General features: G+C 45.1%; 4 protein-coding genes and 3 non-coding genes across 7 annotated transcripts; 2 read left to right on the top strand and 5 right to left on the bottom strand.

Annotated features, from left to right (window-relative positions):
- The first annotated feature begins 4,691 nt into the window (after positions 1 to 4,691).
- On the top strand, positions 4,692 to 4,765 carry trnan-guu (transfer RNA asparagine (anticodon GUU)). The gene has a single exon. It is a non-coding gene; the product is annotated as a tRNA-Asn (tRNA).
- A 306-nt stretch (positions 4,766 to 5,071) lies between these two features.
- Positions 5,072 to 5,145, bottom strand: trnan-guu (transfer RNA asparagine (anticodon GUU)). Its single transcript has one exon. It is a non-coding gene; the product is annotated as a tRNA-Asn (tRNA).
- A 382-nt stretch (positions 5,146 to 5,527) lies between these two features.
- On the bottom strand, positions 5,528 to 5,601 carry trnan-guu (transfer RNA asparagine (anticodon GUU)). The gene has a single exon. It is a non-coding gene; the product is annotated as a tRNA-Asn (tRNA).
- Positions 5,602 to 8,268: 2,667 nt separating this feature from the next.
- Positions 8,269 to 8,893, top strand: LOC130186246 (histone H2A-like). The gene has a single exon (XM_056403161.1). It carries the CDS (start codon positions 8,381 to 8,383, stop codon positions 8,765 to 8,767), a length of 387 nt encoding a protein of 128 aa, XP_056259136.1. The 5' UTR covers positions 8,269 to 8,380; the 3' UTR covers positions 8,768 to 8,893.
- Positions 8,894 to 10,304: 1,411 nt separating this feature from the next.
- Positions 10,305 to 12,522, bottom strand: LOC130186240 (histone H1-like). The gene has a single exon (XM_056403156.1). The coding sequence runs from the start codon at positions 11,095 to 11,097 to the stop codon at positions 10,369 to 10,371; it is 729 nt and encodes a 242-aa protein (XP_056259131.1). The 5' UTR covers positions 11,098 to 12,522; the 3' UTR covers positions 10,305 to 10,368.
- Positions 12,523 to 12,587: 65 nt separating this feature from the next.
- On the bottom strand, positions 12,588 to 13,579 carry LOC130186251 (histone H2B 1/2-like). The gene has a single exon (XM_056403166.1). It carries the CDS (start codon positions 13,529 to 13,531, stop codon positions 13,157 to 13,159), a length of 375 nt encoding a protein of 124 aa, XP_056259141.1. The 5' UTR covers positions 13,532 to 13,579; the 3' UTR covers positions 12,588 to 13,156.
- A 1,421-nt stretch (positions 13,580 to 15,000) lies between these two features.
- LOC130186253 (histone H4) lies at positions 15,001 to 15,614 on the bottom strand. Its single transcript, XM_056403167.1, has one exon. It carries the CDS (start codon positions 15,336 to 15,338, stop codon positions 15,027 to 15,029), a length of 312 nt encoding a protein of 103 aa, XP_056259142.1. The 5' UTR covers positions 15,339 to 15,614; the 3' UTR covers positions 15,001 to 15,026.
- Between the last annotated feature and the right edge of the window lie 1,712 nt (positions 15,615 to 17,326).

Below are 17,326 nucleotides of genomic sequence, written 5' to 3'. Positions count from 1 at the left end.
ATTTCTCTTAAATTTCTTCTTTAGAGTCTGTGTCAATATTTGGAGAAGAGTTTAATTTTACTCTCCACATATTTTCCCAGGTTTCCATCTCAGAGATGATACTCTGAAGTTTTTTCTCAGCATATTGAGGAGGTTTTGATGATGTCTAGTAACAAAGGTCATCAGTGAATTAGGAAACGTGTCCCTCTCCTCTGGATGGATAATAGATGTCACTTATATTAGAAACAGCAGTTGACTGAGAGCAGAGCCTTGATGTACTCCAGCTCCAGGGGTAAATCTGTTGGAGGTTAATGCTCTCACTCTCACTACAATCTCTCTCTGGGTTAAAACTGTTCAAAAGCACCACCATTTTTTCTGGTAGTTGTAGATTACAGTCCAGCAGCCTGGATATGAGTTCTTTGTGTCACATTCTGTCAAAGGCCTTGTCAATATCAAAGAATACAATCGTTTTGTCTTTCCTACTAAAACCTCACTGAACATCTTCTGCCAGCCTCGGGATATTGTCAGTTGTGCTTCTCACCTTTCTAAATCCTGCCAGGGCATCTAAATGGATTTGGGTCCTTTAAGCCATCACTCTCTCTAGAAGTTTGCCACGGTAACTGAGGAGGCTAATAGGTCTGTAGCTGACAGGCAGGTGGGGATGTTTGTGTGATTTGGGTCCAATAGACACCAAGGCTGATTTCCAGGGTTTGGGGAAATAACCAACATGGAGGTAAAGGGTGTATAGGTCTGCAAGTCTGTCCAAAAACTCTACTGATGCTTCTTTGATAAGATGACTTTCCACTGTGTCTTCACCAGGGGCTTTCACTTTAATCTTCAGTTGGTTGATATCTAAATTTCCGGTGGGTAAATGGGAAGACAGACAGACCTGATGTAATCTGGACATTAAAGTAGGTACTCTTTAAAAACATGTGCCCTTTCTTTTTCTTCCTGTGTCATTTGGTCTTTATATTAGAACTGTAATTCTTGGGTTATTTTTCCTTCCATTTTGCTGATTGATTTTCTGAGTGTTTTGGAGTTTGTGTTGTTGTTGAAATTTGTATAAAACCTGTTCCTTGCTCTTTCTCGTTCCTTCCTGAGGAAATAGCATGGATAGGTTGGACATTGATTGACAGGATTTATGTGAGTGACCTGCCCCACATCTGACACACTTGGTTTGGCATTGCTGGGCTGTGTGGTTGAAACCTTGAAAGTGAAAGCACTGCTTTATATTTGTTGTGGAGCATGCTGTCTCCACACGGTAGTGGAAGAGGTCAGTGAAGAACCCTTCACTGATGAGTTTGGCAGAGGCTTCTGGGTTGGATAAGATGGACTCTAATGAAGGTGGTTGGTTGTAAATTGTAGCTCAAACTTTTATTTTATTATCCATATTGCACTTTGATATTTTTTTCATACTAAGTTTTAATTTTACTCTTTATTCACACTGTTTTTAATCCATTTTACAAATTTGACACCTGATCAGAGGACAGCAGTGTGGTCTGAAACAAATCCAACCAAACAAAAACCTACTGTTGACTCATTAGACTCATGAAGCCTAAACCCAAACCCCCTCTGGTTCCTGTTCACTTTCACCAAGATGAGAACCAGAGTTTGGATAACTTCATTGAAAATGCTCTACAGAAAGTGAGGAGCCTGACCTGAGTGTATTGTAGGAGGCACACTCAAGAAACTTTGTCCATTTTCCAAACACAAGGAGCGCAGGAGCGAGGGACACAAGGAAACATCAACGTCCACGAGGTAACACATGGAACTGAACAGGGAGCAGGAAGCATGAAGAAACACAAGGGGGATGAAACAGAAACAAGCACGGGGAACTCGAACAGACGAACTGACACAGACAAAGAGGAGCACAGAGACTAAATAGAAACAAGGGAGGCAAGGGTGACTGAACACAGGTTAAACACATAAATGCGGGCAGACAATCACCAAGGAGGGAAACAGGATAAAGACAGGAGGTCAAAACATCAAGAGACATAGGGAAAGTAACTCCAAAATAAAGCAGGAAATGACCAAACTCAAAGTGCAAACAACACAAAAGCTCAAATATAAAATGTCCATCATGGCAACCTATGACAGTTACATATGGACTATGTCCCCCCTCCACTCCATAAACTCTGATCAAATTTAAGAGCACATTCAGCAAAAGACTCATACAACCTCACTGTGTTAGGCAATGTAATAGAAAATAATCCCTGCCTACAGCAATCAGACATTATATTACATCTCTGTGACTCAACCAAACCCTCTTGCACTCTCACCCCTGCGATGTGATGCAAACCAACAACCAGAATCCAAAAGCTGGTCAACAAAATTACTGGTTTTCCCAAGAGAGCCAGGCTCAATGAAGCATGAATATAACCATGAATTCCTTGGTGCATTAGCGCCATCATCTGGCACACACTCCTAACCCCACCCCCCCTACCCCCAAGGTTTGGACCAACAAGCAATGCTGTTAAACCAACTTCTCACCTGAGCCAGGGAGGAAACTACCCCAAAACTAACCCCTCATCAAAGCAGCAAGAAACAGGAAGCAATATTCAAACTCAACTTCACCAACAGAAAACCTGGAATTCATTCTACAGAAAACTTAGACATACAACTGCATTTAAAAATATGAAAAGCAAAACCCCATGGTAAGATCATGTAGACAGCATATTATTAAAAAAAACAAGCACCGGTCACTGACCTCCAGCACCTTGGACAGCTCTTCTCTAGCAGCCTCATCACTGGACATTACCCATCACCATGGAGAGTTGCAACCGTTACTATGATCCACAAACCAGGAAAGGACCCGTACAATGTCACGAGGTAAACTGAGAGAAAACTCACCTCACATCTCAATCAAAGAATCAGTGGTTCTTCTGGGAATCCATCAATCTGGTTTCAGGAAAGGCAGAGCCACCACAGACAACATCCTCCGACTATCGGAATCCTTTGACATCAAAAACGCTTTTGACGAGGTTTGGCACAATGGACTCAGATACAGATTATTGGACAGCAACCTCAAACTCCCTATCAGACAACCGCCAAATCAAAGTCAAAGTTACCTCCAGCAGTGTTTCAGCTCATCTCTTCATTCTCTCTTCATTATCAGGTATGAACTCTACAGCTGATCTCTGCTACAACCTTTCTGATCTGTGTTTCCTGAGCTTCTGGTTTAAGTCCCTGCAACCCCGCTCCTGCCCCGCTCAGGGTTAGGGTCAGTAGCTCCTCCCAGCTGCTCTGAACTGAGACACAGTACAGGTGATGGTGACACATACACAGACTCTATGAGTTCACCTGTGTGTCTGCATGTCTGAAGTTCAGCAGGTGGTTGCAGTATTCACCAGAAATCCCCAGCACGTCTATTAGTTTGTAATATATAATGTTCATACTTTGTGACAGAAATATATGAATATTGATAGAATTATTTAATTAAACTTCAACAAGTTGAAGGTTGTTTTAGTGCTTTGCAACGTTGGCTCCACTGCAGGACTTCAAACAGGACGCTGCACTAAGAACCAGCTCATCCACCTCTTGAGAGTGGAACAACATGTGTTTTTGAATTTTACAGAGACAGCAGTCATAAACACTGATCATTAATATCATTCATTTTATTTTAAATGGATCATAAAGTACTCGCTATAAAAATATGCACTGATTATTCCCAAGATCCTTTGCATTCTTCATGAGGTGACCTACACATGTGTGGAGAATGGGGGGTCTAGTCCGTGGGATGTTTTCCAGTGATTCTTAGTAAGTACTTCTGCAGTAGATCCTCCAGACTTGCTCTGCAGAAGAACAAAGGAGCATCACTGGCCTTTTGTTCGTCCTTTTTCCACATCCTGATGACGTGTGTCTGAAAAGTCAGAAGGAAGTACGTGACAGATGCTGTGGTATGGTCGCATGGGACTGGGAGGAGCTGATTCCCCCTGGGATTGATTTCTTACAACCACCTTACACATAGTATGGTGGACCGTCTGGACTTTCTTTGTGACTCACACCTCCATTCCATCCAAGTGGACGATGTCCTCCTTACACCTCTGGTAGAAGACAGAGGGTCTTCCTCAACCTCTGTCTGACACCTTTTGGATGCATCCCCAGAAGAAAAGAAAATCAAAATTCATTTATTTACTTCTTTAAGTTTTGAAGGGGATTAAAACCAGTAGAATCACTGAATGAAGCAGTTTCACATTTAAAGTCAGTGACTCACACCGGCTGAGAGCTGAGCTGTCTAACATTTTCTCAGCCTTTTTCTCTGATAACCCAGTCAATACCCATCCAACCAGTAAAGAGATAACTGTTTATCATTGAGTCTTTTGTAATCATCAGTACATTTGCTGTTTACACCATAAGTGGTATTTTCTACATGTCGGCTATAAAGAGTTGGCAGTTATGTTGATTAGTCCTGTACAGTCACTGGAACCAACTCATCTCTTACAGGTGGTAATAGTAAGGAATGTGTTATAATACACAATATATACTAAATAAGTGAAAGGTTACAAGGTTTATGATTATTATTTTTCTATCATTTGACACAGGGTTGTAAAAACAGATGAGGCTCCACCATGAAAATTGCCCCCTGTGGTCCATGTGCTCTGTCTGCATACATGATTATTCAGCAGTTCTACATGGAATAAATGATACTAGATATAACAACTACGAGTGGGAGGGGACTGAAGCTCAAGGCCACACCCCCTGATCACAGACATGTCTCTGTGGCGCAATCGGTTAGCGCGTTCGGCTGTTAACCGAAAGGTTGGTGGTTCAAGCCCACCCAGGGACGTTTTACACTGAAATTGACAAGGATACATCATGTAGATGAAAAACCTTCTTTCTGTGGTGAGAGGGAAGAGATAAAGAAAACTCTGTGAAAGAATAAACAGTGAGCATTATCAGTTGTGACAGAGAAGAGCTGTACCTTTGACAAATAAGACAGTGTCCAAAGTTAATTAATGATGTTCACAACTTTGCATTTAATTAGATGAAAGGTAGACATATTATAATTGATATTTATACTTTTAGATTCTTCAACCCATAGAAGGAAGGTTTTTCATCTACATGTTGTATCCTTGTCAATTTCAGTGTAAAACGTCCCTGGGTGGGCTTGAACCACCAACCTTTCGGTTAACAGCCGAACGCGCTAACCGATTGCGCCACAGAGACATGTCTGTGATGAGGGGGTGTGGCCTCGAGGTTCAGTCCCCTCCCACCTGCAGTTGTTATATCTAGTATCATTTTTCCTTCTAGACCTTAGACTCAGTTTTATAAATTGTCTCATTTGGACTTATTGAAGGTATAGGTGTGTAGGCTACTGCTTCTACCTCATGTTTCTACCTGAAACTAATTTCATATTTGCACCAAAAAGTGCTCATTGTATTAGAACTCTCTGTTTCCTGAATTTAGTAAAATTGTCACATTAGATGTATGTTATTATTAATAATTCTTATTTATACTTTCGTGTCTGACTTTCTTTATCTCTTCCCTCTCAGCACAGAAAGAAAGTTTTTCATCTACAGGATGTATCCTTGTCAATTTCAGTGTAAAACATCCCTGGGTGGGCTTGAACCACCAACCTTTCGGTTAACAGCCAAACGCGCTAACCAATTGCGCCACAGAGACATGTCTGTGTTGGGGGGCCTTCATCAGGTAGGATGGGGAAGGGAGGAAGGGAGGTAGGGAGGAGGAGGAGGAGGAGGAGGAAGGGGAAGGGTGGGGGTCAGGGGTCAGGTTGGACTCAGGTTGGACATCACTGCTGCTATCCACTGACCTGCTACACCAGCCAGACTACTTTTGTTGTTGATAGCCATTCTGCTATCAATATGTAAGATCTGTTGGATTTTCTTTTGTGTCATTTGCCTCTGGTCACCAGTAAACCAAGAGCTCTGAATCCAATCATTGTGTGACTGATTCTGTTCTCTCTCACGCTTGCACCTCAATCCTGCTGGCCTTCATCCTGGTTGTAAGGGTTCACCACCATCCAAACCTTACACTGATCAATAATAATGGTTCTACCTGTCTTGTGGCTCATTGTTAGCATATTTGAACGCTGCTTCCTAATTTATTTCTTTGTGTATTTTGGAAATTATGGAAAAATTGTCTCATTTATACTTGTCAAAGGTACAGGAATGTACTGCTGTCATCGATAATGTTTCTTATTTATTCTTTCACATCCAAAGCTTTGCTTATAGTTTTTTTAACCTCCCTCTCACCACAGAATTAAAGGACAGGTCAAAATATTATTATTGATCAACCTGAGTTCTAAATGGAATAAATGATACTAGACATATTGTTATTCATTTCTTTTATTTGTGGTATGGGGCACATGGTAAATATGGGGACCAGACTATCAGTATGTCTTAAATTTAACTTTAACGAGATATCATCTGCCCTTGGCCACATAATTTAATTCTTTCAAAGAGATGATTCCCTTCATACCCTTATCTTTGCATCTAATAGCATTTGGCACAACGTCAGAGAGTTGTTGGCATGGCTGCAGACTTTGGCTACATCCACACTAATATGATTTAGTTTTAAATCGCATCACTTTTGCTACGTTTACACCTGGCCCCTAAAACGGAAACTTTTGGAAACACTGCTGGACCCGTTTTAATTTGAAATGGCTGTGGTTGCGTTTTAATTTGAAAACTCTGGGGTTGTGTTTTAATCTGCCTGAACAGAAAAGGAGACTTTAGGTAGAGATGACGTAAATAATCTACTTCCTGTTTACACCAGCATGCACATGGCCAGTGTAGCTGAATGGTCATGTGATATAAGTTTAGAATGGAGGGAATTTATTTCTGATGCGGAGCTGAAACAATCGTCTGAAACGCCGTTTTAAATATTAATGTGGACGTGGCCTCTGATCCTTTTCCATTCCTTAATCCTACAACCATAATCTATTGTGCACTGTTTATTGTGCAAAAGTCACAGTGACCAATCAAAACATGTTTTTCGCCATAACTCAAGATTTCACATGCTGATTAACCCTAGACCGGTTGTTGGAGACAAACAACCACAAGCCGGTGACTCTAGTTATTTCATGCGTTCAGTGTTGAATACAACACTTGCATGAAACTACAAAGAAAATCAATTTATTACAACAGGGAACTTGACCAAAATATATTATTGAGGTTAAAATGATCGGTGGTCTGCTAAGGGCCTTGAAGTGTATTCAACATAATGAAGGTCAAAAGCTTCAGATCCCAACAAGACTCTAAGTTTCTGGTGTCAGACGGATCCGTGGGCTACAACAATACTCAGGCTCTTTACTGTAGATGTTGGGAAGGTATGAAGAGGAAGGTTCTTCACTTTGCAGGGGGATTACTCTTTGTGCTGATGAGTCTTCAGGTTGATCATTTCTTTTGTGTATTTATAAAAAAATAAATAAATAAAAAAAAATTTTTTTTCCCTGTATTTAATATTTGACAGTTTTTCATAGGACCGTGGATTTGAAGGAAGAAAGGACTTAATTGGTGATGTTTGACTGTTCTTTGTATTATTCTGAAAACAGTGTTGATGAGACACATTGAAGAAAACACTCGGGACTTTGCTGTTGAGAGCAGAGTGAGTGGCTCTTAAAAGAGCCGTTATTGTGGTGAGAGGAGCAGCAGCGGAGTCTAAGCTCTCTCTCCGCGGATGCGGCGGGCCAGCTGGATGTCCTTGGGCATGATGGTGACCCTCTTGGCGTGGATGGCGCACAGGTTGGTGTCCTCGAACAGGCCGACCAGGTAAGCCTCGCTGGCCTCCTGCAGAGCCATGACAGCGGTGCTCTGGAAGCGCAGGTCGGTCTTGAAGTCCTGAGCGATTTCTCGGACCAGGCGCTGGAAGGGCAGCTTGCGGATCAGCAGCTCGGTGGATTTCTGGTAGCGACGGATCTCTCTCAGAGCCACGGTACCGGGCCTGTACCGGTGAGGCTTCTTGACGCCGCCGGTGGCCGGGGCGCTCTTACGGGCGGCCTTGGTGGCCAGCTGCTTCCTGGGGGCTTTGCCTCCGGTGGATTTACGAGCGGTCTGCTTGGTTCTCGCCATCTTGCTTCTTGTTTCTCAGAGCAGGAGAAAAGTAGGAGAGAAAGCAGCGACCCTCGGCTCTTAAACCGTGGGGCCGGCTGTGACACGGTGACGCTGCTTCACACCCCCGGGTGCTGATTGGTGCGATGCTTCTCCTGGAGCTCAGCGCCGCCCAGAGGAGCGACCCCCCCCGCCTGGTGCTCGGCTGCTTATTGGACCAAAGTGCTGTGAAGCTGTGAGGAAAGTCCAGAGCGGGCCGCCCTCTGCTGGAGCCTCTTCTCTGGTTGGTCTGGCGGGAACCGTCCCGCGCTCTCCGCGGACATATAAGCGAGGCTGCTGCTGTTTGCGCCACACTTTCTCTGAGTCGACGCTGTAGAGAGATCATCCTGAAAATGAGCGGACGCGGCAAAACCGGTGGAAAAGCCAGAGCTAAGGCCAAGACCCGCTCCTCCCGGGCCGGGCTCCAGTTCCCGGTCGGCCGTGTTCACAGGCTGCTGCGCAAAGGAAACTACGCTCAGCGTGTCGGTGCCGGAGCCCCCGTCTACCTGGCGGCGGTGCTGGAGTACCTGACCGCTGAGATCCTGGAGCTGGCTGGAAACGCTGCCCGCGACAACAAGAAGACCCGTATCATCCCCAGACACCTGCAGCTGGCCGTCCGCAACGACGAGGAGCTCAACAAACTCCTGGGCGGAGTGACCATCGCTCAGGGAGGCGTGCTGCCCAACATCCAGGCTGTTCTGCTGCCCAAGAAGACCGAGAAGGCCGCCAAGTCCAAGTAAAGCCGCTGAACACAGCGACCCACTCAAAGGCTCTTTTAAGAGCCACCTACTCCTCTCACAAAGAGCAGCTCCTCTATTATTATAATAATAATAATAGTAATAATAATAGTAATAATAATAATCTGAACTCATCAGCTCTCTACTGTCTTCATACATGTGGCTCCTCTTTCTCTGTCTCTGCACCATCACCAGAAAACCTCATACAGACGATACAAATAAGAAGACTGGGAAATGTACAAGCAGCAGCAGCAGCATAACTTCTGATGATATGATACATGAACCACAACACACACTACAGTCAGCCACTCTAGTTGTACAATGATGTTTTCGCTTATCACCTGGGACGTGGTCGGGGGGAGAAGCCTTACATTTAGACTCAAATCCACTTAAAGGGTTAAAGCAGGGATGCCATAGTTACGGCCCGCGGGCCGGACCCGGCCCGATTGAACATCCCGTGGCTTTTTTTTTATTTTTTAATTTTATTTTTATTAAATTTTTTTTACATACTTTATTAAATTAAAAAGCCCGGAGCAGGAGACAAACAGCGCAGTGAGCCCCCCTCCTCCCCTCGCGCGCGGACAATATAGTAGTATACCAGTGAAGGAGACATCGCCCATCCCTAAGCTTAAAAAGCTTGCACAAAATTTTTAATCAGCACTCAGCATTTGTTTATTGTTGTTGTTCATTGAGAGAGAGAGAGAGAGAGAGAGAGAGAGAGAGAGAGAGAGAGAGAGAGAGAGAGAGAGAGAGAGAGAGAGAGAGAGAGAGAGAGAGAGAGAGAGAGAGAGAGACGGCAAGAGTGAGCTCTGCGGTCTTGGACATTAGTTCATGTTATTTTTATGTAGGTAATATGTTGTCAAATATGTTTGAACTTAAATAAACTAGCCTACCTATACAGTAGTTATGTCTCGTTGTATTAGTTTGTACTGGTATTGATGTGATGCGCGTCATTGAATAATGCGCAAATAGATATTCAAATAGTTTGAATATGTGTTTTTTAGAGGGAATATTCAAACGTCCTTTTTGAGAGATTTTGACAGCCCTACATGGACAGGACAATGTTACGTTTTCAGTGGTTACTGTAACTTGCTTTAGGCTTCTATGTAATTGTAGGCCTCATTGTGAGGCTATTGTGGTGCCAATGCAATTTATTTTTGATGTAGGCCTTAGTGAATAATTTCAGACAGTGATGTTGAATCAGTGTTTGGTCCTTTCAGTTCGAAAGTGTAATTCGGCCGCGGAGGTCTCAGTTGAAAAAAATCTGGCCCCCAGGCCAATTTCACCCTGGCATCCCTGGGTTAAAGGGTTTTCTGAACATTGTGAGATGAGACGTTTGTTGTCTCTGTAATGGAATAAAGTTTGGATCATTACGATTAAAATGCGGTGTTTTTCAAAATAAAGTTCTTTTTACAGTGTGATAGTAAGTAAACACAGTAAAGGTGTTGGTGGTGGTGTAGTTATCAGACAGTGTATTGTGGTGGTGATGATGATGATGATGATGATGATGATGATAGTGAGGAAGAAGCAGCTCTCTGTGGACAGGTGTGTGGCTCTTAAAAGAGCCTTTGATGAAGATCAACATGTGTCGGAGGGAGGACAGCTCACTTCTTCTTGGCTGCGGCCTTCTTGACTTTGGGTTTGGCGGCCTTCTTGGCGGGGGCCTTTTTGGGCGCAGGGGCCTTCTTGGCGGGGGATTTCTTGGGTACAGGGGCCTTCTTGGCGGGCTTCTTGGGGCTCTTGGTGGCCTTCTTGGGGCTCTTGGCTGCTTTCTTAGCCGCTGCTGCAGGTTTCTTGACCTTCTTGGGGGACTTTTTAGCAGCAGCAGCTGCCGGCTTCTTGGCGGCCGCGGTCTTGGGCTTTTTGGCCGCGGCGGGTTTCTTGGCGGCGGGCTTCTTGGCTTTGGGAGCGGCCTTCTTGGCCGCCGGCTTCTTGGCCTTGGGCTCAGCCTTCTTGTTCATCTTGAAGGAGCCGGAGGCCCCGGTTCCCTTGGTCTGGACCAGAGTCCCCTTGGCCACCAGGCTCTTGATGGCGGTCTTGACGCGGGCCTTGTTCTTCTCCACGTCGTAGCCTCCGGCAGCCAGAGCCTTCTTGAGGGCGGCCGCGGACACGCCGCTCCGCTCCTTGGATGCGGCCACGGCATTAACGATGAGCTCCCCCAGGCTGGGGCCGACCTTCTTGGGCTTGGAAACCTTCTTCTTGGCTGCTTTGGCCGGGGCGGCGGCTGGAGCGGGAGCGGGAGCGACCTCTGCCATTGTTTCCTGTGAGCTTCGTGTGTACTCGGAGCGGACTGATGGGAGCTCGGAGCAGGAGGCGGCACTTGAACACACCATGAGAACCGTGGAGACTCAGTGCAGCCGTGGCTCCTGTGGTCGGGGTGAACACCGGGACACTTGTGTTTTCTCCTCGCGGATAAAAGGCTCGCAAAGCACCGTGGGAGAGGAGCTGGAGGCGGACAGTGGAGGAGCCGGGAGCGGACTCGGCTCTCTTCGTATTAAAGTCGTCCGGAGCTCGGAGGCTCTCGGCTTTCTGTTTGTGGAGCCTCCAAACCTCAGCCGGTCACCGCGGTGGCCGCCGCTGCTCGGGGCCTTTTCCCGCTTATTTCTCTCCTAAAATGTTCTTAAATGCACCACAGCTCCACCAAAACCCGACTTCCAGCTGCTCCACATGTGTGTTCACAGATCCAGACTCACAGCGACCAGCTGCTGCTGATCGGTCGGTCATAAAGTCAAGTTATTCTCCGAGCAGCAAACACACTGCTGATGGCTGAGGCTCATGGTCACGTTGAACCAGACTGTCAGAGCTGTGACTGTAACGTGTCTGTAGCATGTTACTTTAGAAACACAGTGTGAGCTGTACATGGTTTCTACATCTCATAACAACCTGTGATGCAGAGTTCAGTGTAGTCAGTGACTGAATCTTCATGTGTTGGTTGTAAAGTCACATATTTGTGCGGCTGCTCTCCTGCCAGGTCTCTGTAAAAGACACGTTTTATCTCAGTGGGACTTCCTGCTAAAATAAATGACAAACTAAATCAAATATCACATCACATCATTTTTATATTTTTATGATGTTATTTCATATTTAATGGTTAGTGCTAGGTTACCAAGGTAACCATACAACTACATAAAGATCGTTACCATGGGAACAAGTCAGACGGTGACTGTGCGACTGTTAAATGTAAATCTGTAAATATGAATATATTCATGTAAATCCTGAGAGAGAAAGAAACAATTGATTTCTATGTGTATCAGTTCATCTGTATCAGGTGTGTCTATATAATTTGTAAAATAAATATTTGATCCTGATTACAGTTAGACCGTTGTCCATATGATTTATTTATTTACAGTTCTCTCTTCGTTATTTGAAGTTTCCTTGGACGATGGTTTTCTTTTAGACTCCAGTTTTATTGAGACCTGGCTTTTATCCTCAAGATCTTTAAGTGTTTGTCAGCAATAACAAAGTCAGTGAATGGACATCAGAGCTGTTTGAGTCTCTTGGTTGGAGTCAACCAGCAGCTGTTACTTCATCATGGTCTTCTTCACAACACAGAGACTGGAAGTGTCATGATGCTGAGGATGTATATAACGTGTGTGTGTGTAGATTAATGTGTGAACCATCAAGTCTTTGTGTTGTGTAACTGTGATTTTAACCTTTTCATCTCTTCAGTCAGAGCTGAGACTGAAGAAAGTGAATTTAAAACTGATCAACTGGTGAAAACATGATGATGATGAAGAGTAAACACCTTCATCAGGTGAGTGTCTCTCCAGTCTTTCACAGCACTTATTCTCAAGGCAAATTCGTGTGTGTGTGTGTGTGTGTGTGTGTGTGTGCGTGTGTGTGTGTGTGTGTGTGTGTGTGTGTGTACACTGTTCACTTACATGTTAGTTTTCTAACTTCCTTGTGTGACCTGGTGAAACTTCACACTCCCAGAATACACTGGGACCAGAGACTGCTGTTCCACAATATACATTTATTTACAACACATGAACTAAACAGCTGGTCTGCAGTCCACAAACAGCAAGAGTTTCACTAGGAGGCCTGGGTGTTGGCCGTACTGAAGGAGCAGTGGGTAAAATGATGTAGAAATGATGTTTCAATCCAGTGAAACACTGAATGTAGATTCATGGAGCGTTTCCCGCCTCTTTGATAGACCCTGCTCCCTGACCTGAGTCCTACTGCTACCCTCTTGTTTCCTTCCCTTCCACACTTGTAAAGAGTGAATAAAGTGCTGCAGCTGTTATTGTGTGTGAGCTGCAAGATGTGTTGCAGTAATGAGAGTGATGGTGATGATGATGATGAGGTGTGATGTGTGTTGAGAGTTTGTCTTGAGATGACGTGAGTGGCTCTTAAAAGAGCCGTTGTATTGAGTGAGTGCAGCAGCTGCGCTGTTTACTTGGAGCTGGTGTACTTGGTGACGGCCTTGGTGCCCTCGGACACGGCGTGCTTAGCCAGCTCCCCGGGCAGCAGGAGACGCACGGCGGTCTGGATCTCCCTGGAGGTGATGGTGGAGCGCTTGTTGTAGTGAGCCAGACGAGACGCCTCGGCAGCGATGCGCTCAAAGATGTCGTTGACGAAGGAGTTCATGATGCTCATGGCCTTGGAGGAGATGCCGGTGTCGGGGTGCACCTGCTTGAGCACCTTGTACACGTAGATGGCGTAGCTCTCCCTCCTGGTCTTCCTCTTCTTCTTGCCGCCCTTGCCTGCGGTCTTGGTCACAGCTTTCTTGGAGCCCTTCTTGGGGGCGGACTTGGCGGGTTCAGGCATCCTGGTTATTCAGAGCTTCACAGCAATGGATGAGTCGGTGGAGGAAGGAGCCGCTGCTCTTATTCAGGCTCCATGCAAACACCACTGTGTGGTCCCCTTCCTGTGATTGGTTGAGCTGCTCACTGGGCTGGACATTGGAGTCATGTTTCCATGGTAACCTGCCTTTTAAGGTTGGCGCGCAGCCTGCAGCCAATTAGTGCAGAGAAAAGTTAGAAACTCCTCCTCATCATCAGCAGCAGCAGCACATGAGACAATGAAAACAACAGATAACAACAGGAAGATGAGGAGATCTCAATGTAGATGAATAATGTTCACATGACTGTTCTACAGCCTGGAGACAGTGAGTGAAGCTGTGGTAACAGGTTTGTCTTTCAGTGTTTTAAACAAGAGGCTCTCAAACGTCACATCAAGGACCCTCACTGACACAAACTAGACAACAGACCCCCATCTGATCAGATTTAGTCTCAGGTCCTCCTGATCAGATCTTTGCCTCTAGATGTTTTATTACAGAAAGTGTTTAAAGGACTAAAGGTCAAACACTCTGTCATTATATTACTTATGGACGGAAATACAGTGAAAATAAATGATTCCCCTTTTTGCTTGTGACCCCCATGAACTCCCTCAAGGACACCTGATCCTGTCTGATCTGTTTCATCTATATCTATAGCTTCTGTTTGATCTGTTTCATCTATATCTATAGCTTCTGTTTGATCTGTTTCATCTATATCTATAACTTCTGTCTGATGTTTCTTCTACATCTTCAACTCCTGCAGCAGAACTTGGTCCACATCAGGTCACATCTGAATAAATACATACAATCATTTAATGTAACAAACAGCAGCATCACAGAAATAACAGGCTGATAAATAACGTGGTCTAGTGGACGACGCTGAAGACAATCTAATATTTGAACTAATTGACTCTTTTGTCCAGCTCAGACATTTTCACTGCTGCAGCCGTTTCTTTGGTTTTGTGTTTTAGAAATAAATGACCTTTAACGTCACTGTTTCTGGCATCAATGCATTACACTAGAGGCCCTGCCCTTTATTTATCTGTTGCCATGGTGAGTTGTAGAGTCAGAGCTCAATTGATGATGGCTTTTAATAGTCAGTTTGTTAAACGTTTCTGGATTAGACCTCAGGTGTTTGTTGAATTAAACGTGGTGTGTGTTCATGTGTGAACTGATCAGTGTTGGTGACTGTGGGAGACAGTTTCCTGCTGTAGTTGTGTAACATGTTTAGAATAGAGACAGGATGTGATGGAGGGTCCTCTCTCCTCTGATGGAGGGTCCTCTCTCCTCTGGTGGAGGGTCCTCTCTCCTCTGGTGGAGGGTCCTCTCTCCTCTGGTGGTCTCTGTAGTGTCAGTGAGAACATGAAGCAGCAGCTGATCACCTGTGAGAGTGAGTGTGTGTGTGATCAGAGGATGTGAGCTCTCAGTGAGTCGGTGTGTGGCTCTTAAAAGAGCCGTTGTGTTGTGGTGCTGGTGTGAAGGACTTTAACCACCGAAGCCGTACAGGGTGCGGCCCTGCCTCTTGAGAGCGTACACCACGTCCATGGCGGTCACGGTCTTCCTCTTGGCGTGCTCGGTGTAGGTGACGGCGTCACGGATCACGTTCTCCAGAAACACCTTCAACACACCGCGGGTCTCCTCGTAGATCAGACCGGAGATACGCTTCACTCCGCCGCGGCGAGCCAGGCGGCGGATGGCGGGCTTGGTGATTCCCTGGATGTTATCACGGAGAACTTTCCGGTGCCGCTTGGCGCCTCCTTTCCCGAGTCCTTTTCCTCCTTTGCCTCTTCCGCTCATCTTGTCTGGTCAGTAGGTTTCTACTCAATGCCGCTGACTGCGGAGTCACCGTGTTTGAAAGCCTCTCTGAGGACGTAATAGAAGACAGAGGCCGCTGGTAATCAACTCTTTGCTGCATTAGCGCCACCTCCTGGACCAGAGCAGGAACTTAGACACAGCAGGACTGAGTCTGCAGTCACATGATCTCTGAAGTAAAGACAGAGGGAGACACATGAAGAGTGAAAGTACTCTTCATGCAGAATGCTCCTTTTCTCTCTCCTATAGGATCATATTGTGTTTGGGTTTAGTTCTCCTGTTGTTCTACAGCAGTAAAATTGATGTAATACACAAAATAAACAACATATAACATCATCTGTTTGAATATTCTGTCACCATAATTGAACAGTTGAGGATCCTCCAGTGTCTTGAACAGTAACTCATGAGCTCAGGGCCATACTCCATCAAGGCAGAGAAAGGAACATCTGGTTTATTTTGTTATTCTGTGAAGTCTCGCTAATATAAGTCAGAGTTCTGTTCCATCATTGTGGCTTATAGGAATCCCTGCTCTGTAACCATGGTAACTTATACTGAACTAGCCAGAGACGGTAGAGGATCCTTGGCTTAACTTAGCTGTGCTTCAATGAATCTCAAACGACTGGAAACTAAATCCCAAAAGAGAGTTCCACCAAGTGTTTTGGGGTTGTTTTTTTTTTTTGTTTGTTTGTTTTTTTGCACTCGCATCACTTTTGTCATGTCCATGTTCGGAAACATAGGTTGAGACACACACACACACACACACACACACACACACACATATATATATATATATATATATACGCACAGTATAGAGGAGAACAGGGTTGGTAGTCACACTTTTCTTCAACTGTATCCTTAATAGAGTCCCTTTCAATCTGCAGTGGAAGTCTACAGTCTCAGGTAGAAATAGTGCCCTTACTCTTCTTCAGCTTATTCTGTTCAAAAGATGTGCACTGTCAAATATGTCTTGTGCACTTGTAACAACCATCCCCACTGTGGCGTTGGTTGTCTCTATGTTATTTTAATGGGGAAAAGAGTCATTATTAAAAATGAATTTAAAAATGTGTATTTCATTGAAAAGCAACAACCTAACAATATCCTGGATGGAGATAACAGAAACAGGAAAACAGAACAAACAACAAGAATTTTTGACAATAATTCATTAGAGAAACAATTCCCAAGAACGCTCATTCTAAACTAATTAAGTCAGTCAATATCACAGTCAGAGTCACAGTTGTGACAGATATATACTGACAGTCCAGGTGTGCAGTCCTCATGAGCCCACTTCTTGCACTGGATGCACTGCAGCCATGTCTCCTTGAGGCAGCTGTTAGAGAAGGGCTCCACACACACCAAGCAGAACACCTCATCTTCATCTGAGGATGGTGCGTGAGGTGCCCTGTGCCATTTAGCACCACTTCACCTGTGGGTGGGTTTGGGTCAGAATTTGGACAGTCAGTCACACTGGTGGGAGCAAGCGCTGACTCTGGGAACACCTCCCTGTTGAGGGGGTATATACCACTCACCCGGAAGCCTGACTGAATGTTGGCCATCTTTACGGCAAGAGGGAAGGCTGCAGCCACAATCTTTGGGATGTCATGAATGGTCATGGTTTTTTCCTGGATTGCTTAAGATCCAGGCAGCTGAGGCAGCCCATTCTCTTTGGCACAGTTGAGTCCATCAACTGATAGGTGGGAGTTGTGGTTGTCAAGGAGCAGGAGACATGGTCTTTCTCTGCAGCTCCTTGTGTGCAACACCAAATATTTCAGAAAAATCCACAAAATGCTCCTCCTCCATCCAGCCACTAGGTTTTGCCCCTTCTGCACTTCCTGTGGGGGCGGAGTTTAGAAAATGGTCATGAGAGTTGACCCAGGGGAAAATAAAAATACGGAGGAATAATGTTCCCTGTGGCAGAGACAGCACAGGAAAGGGTGACCAGGGATCCCCTCTCTGCAGGTGACAAAGATCCCACC

This window comes from Seriola aureovittata, chromosome 18, assembly GCF_021018895.1.
Source record: "Seriola aureovittata isolate HTS-2021-v1 ecotype China chromosome 18, ASM2101889v1, whole genome shotgun sequence".
In the NCBI taxonomy this organism is placed as follows: domain Eukaryota; kingdom Metazoa; phylum Chordata; class Actinopteri; order Carangiformes; family Carangidae; genus Seriola; species Seriola aureovittata.
The sequence above is the reverse complement of the archived record's forward strand: the minus strand, read 5'-3'. Positions and strand labels throughout refer to the sequence as shown.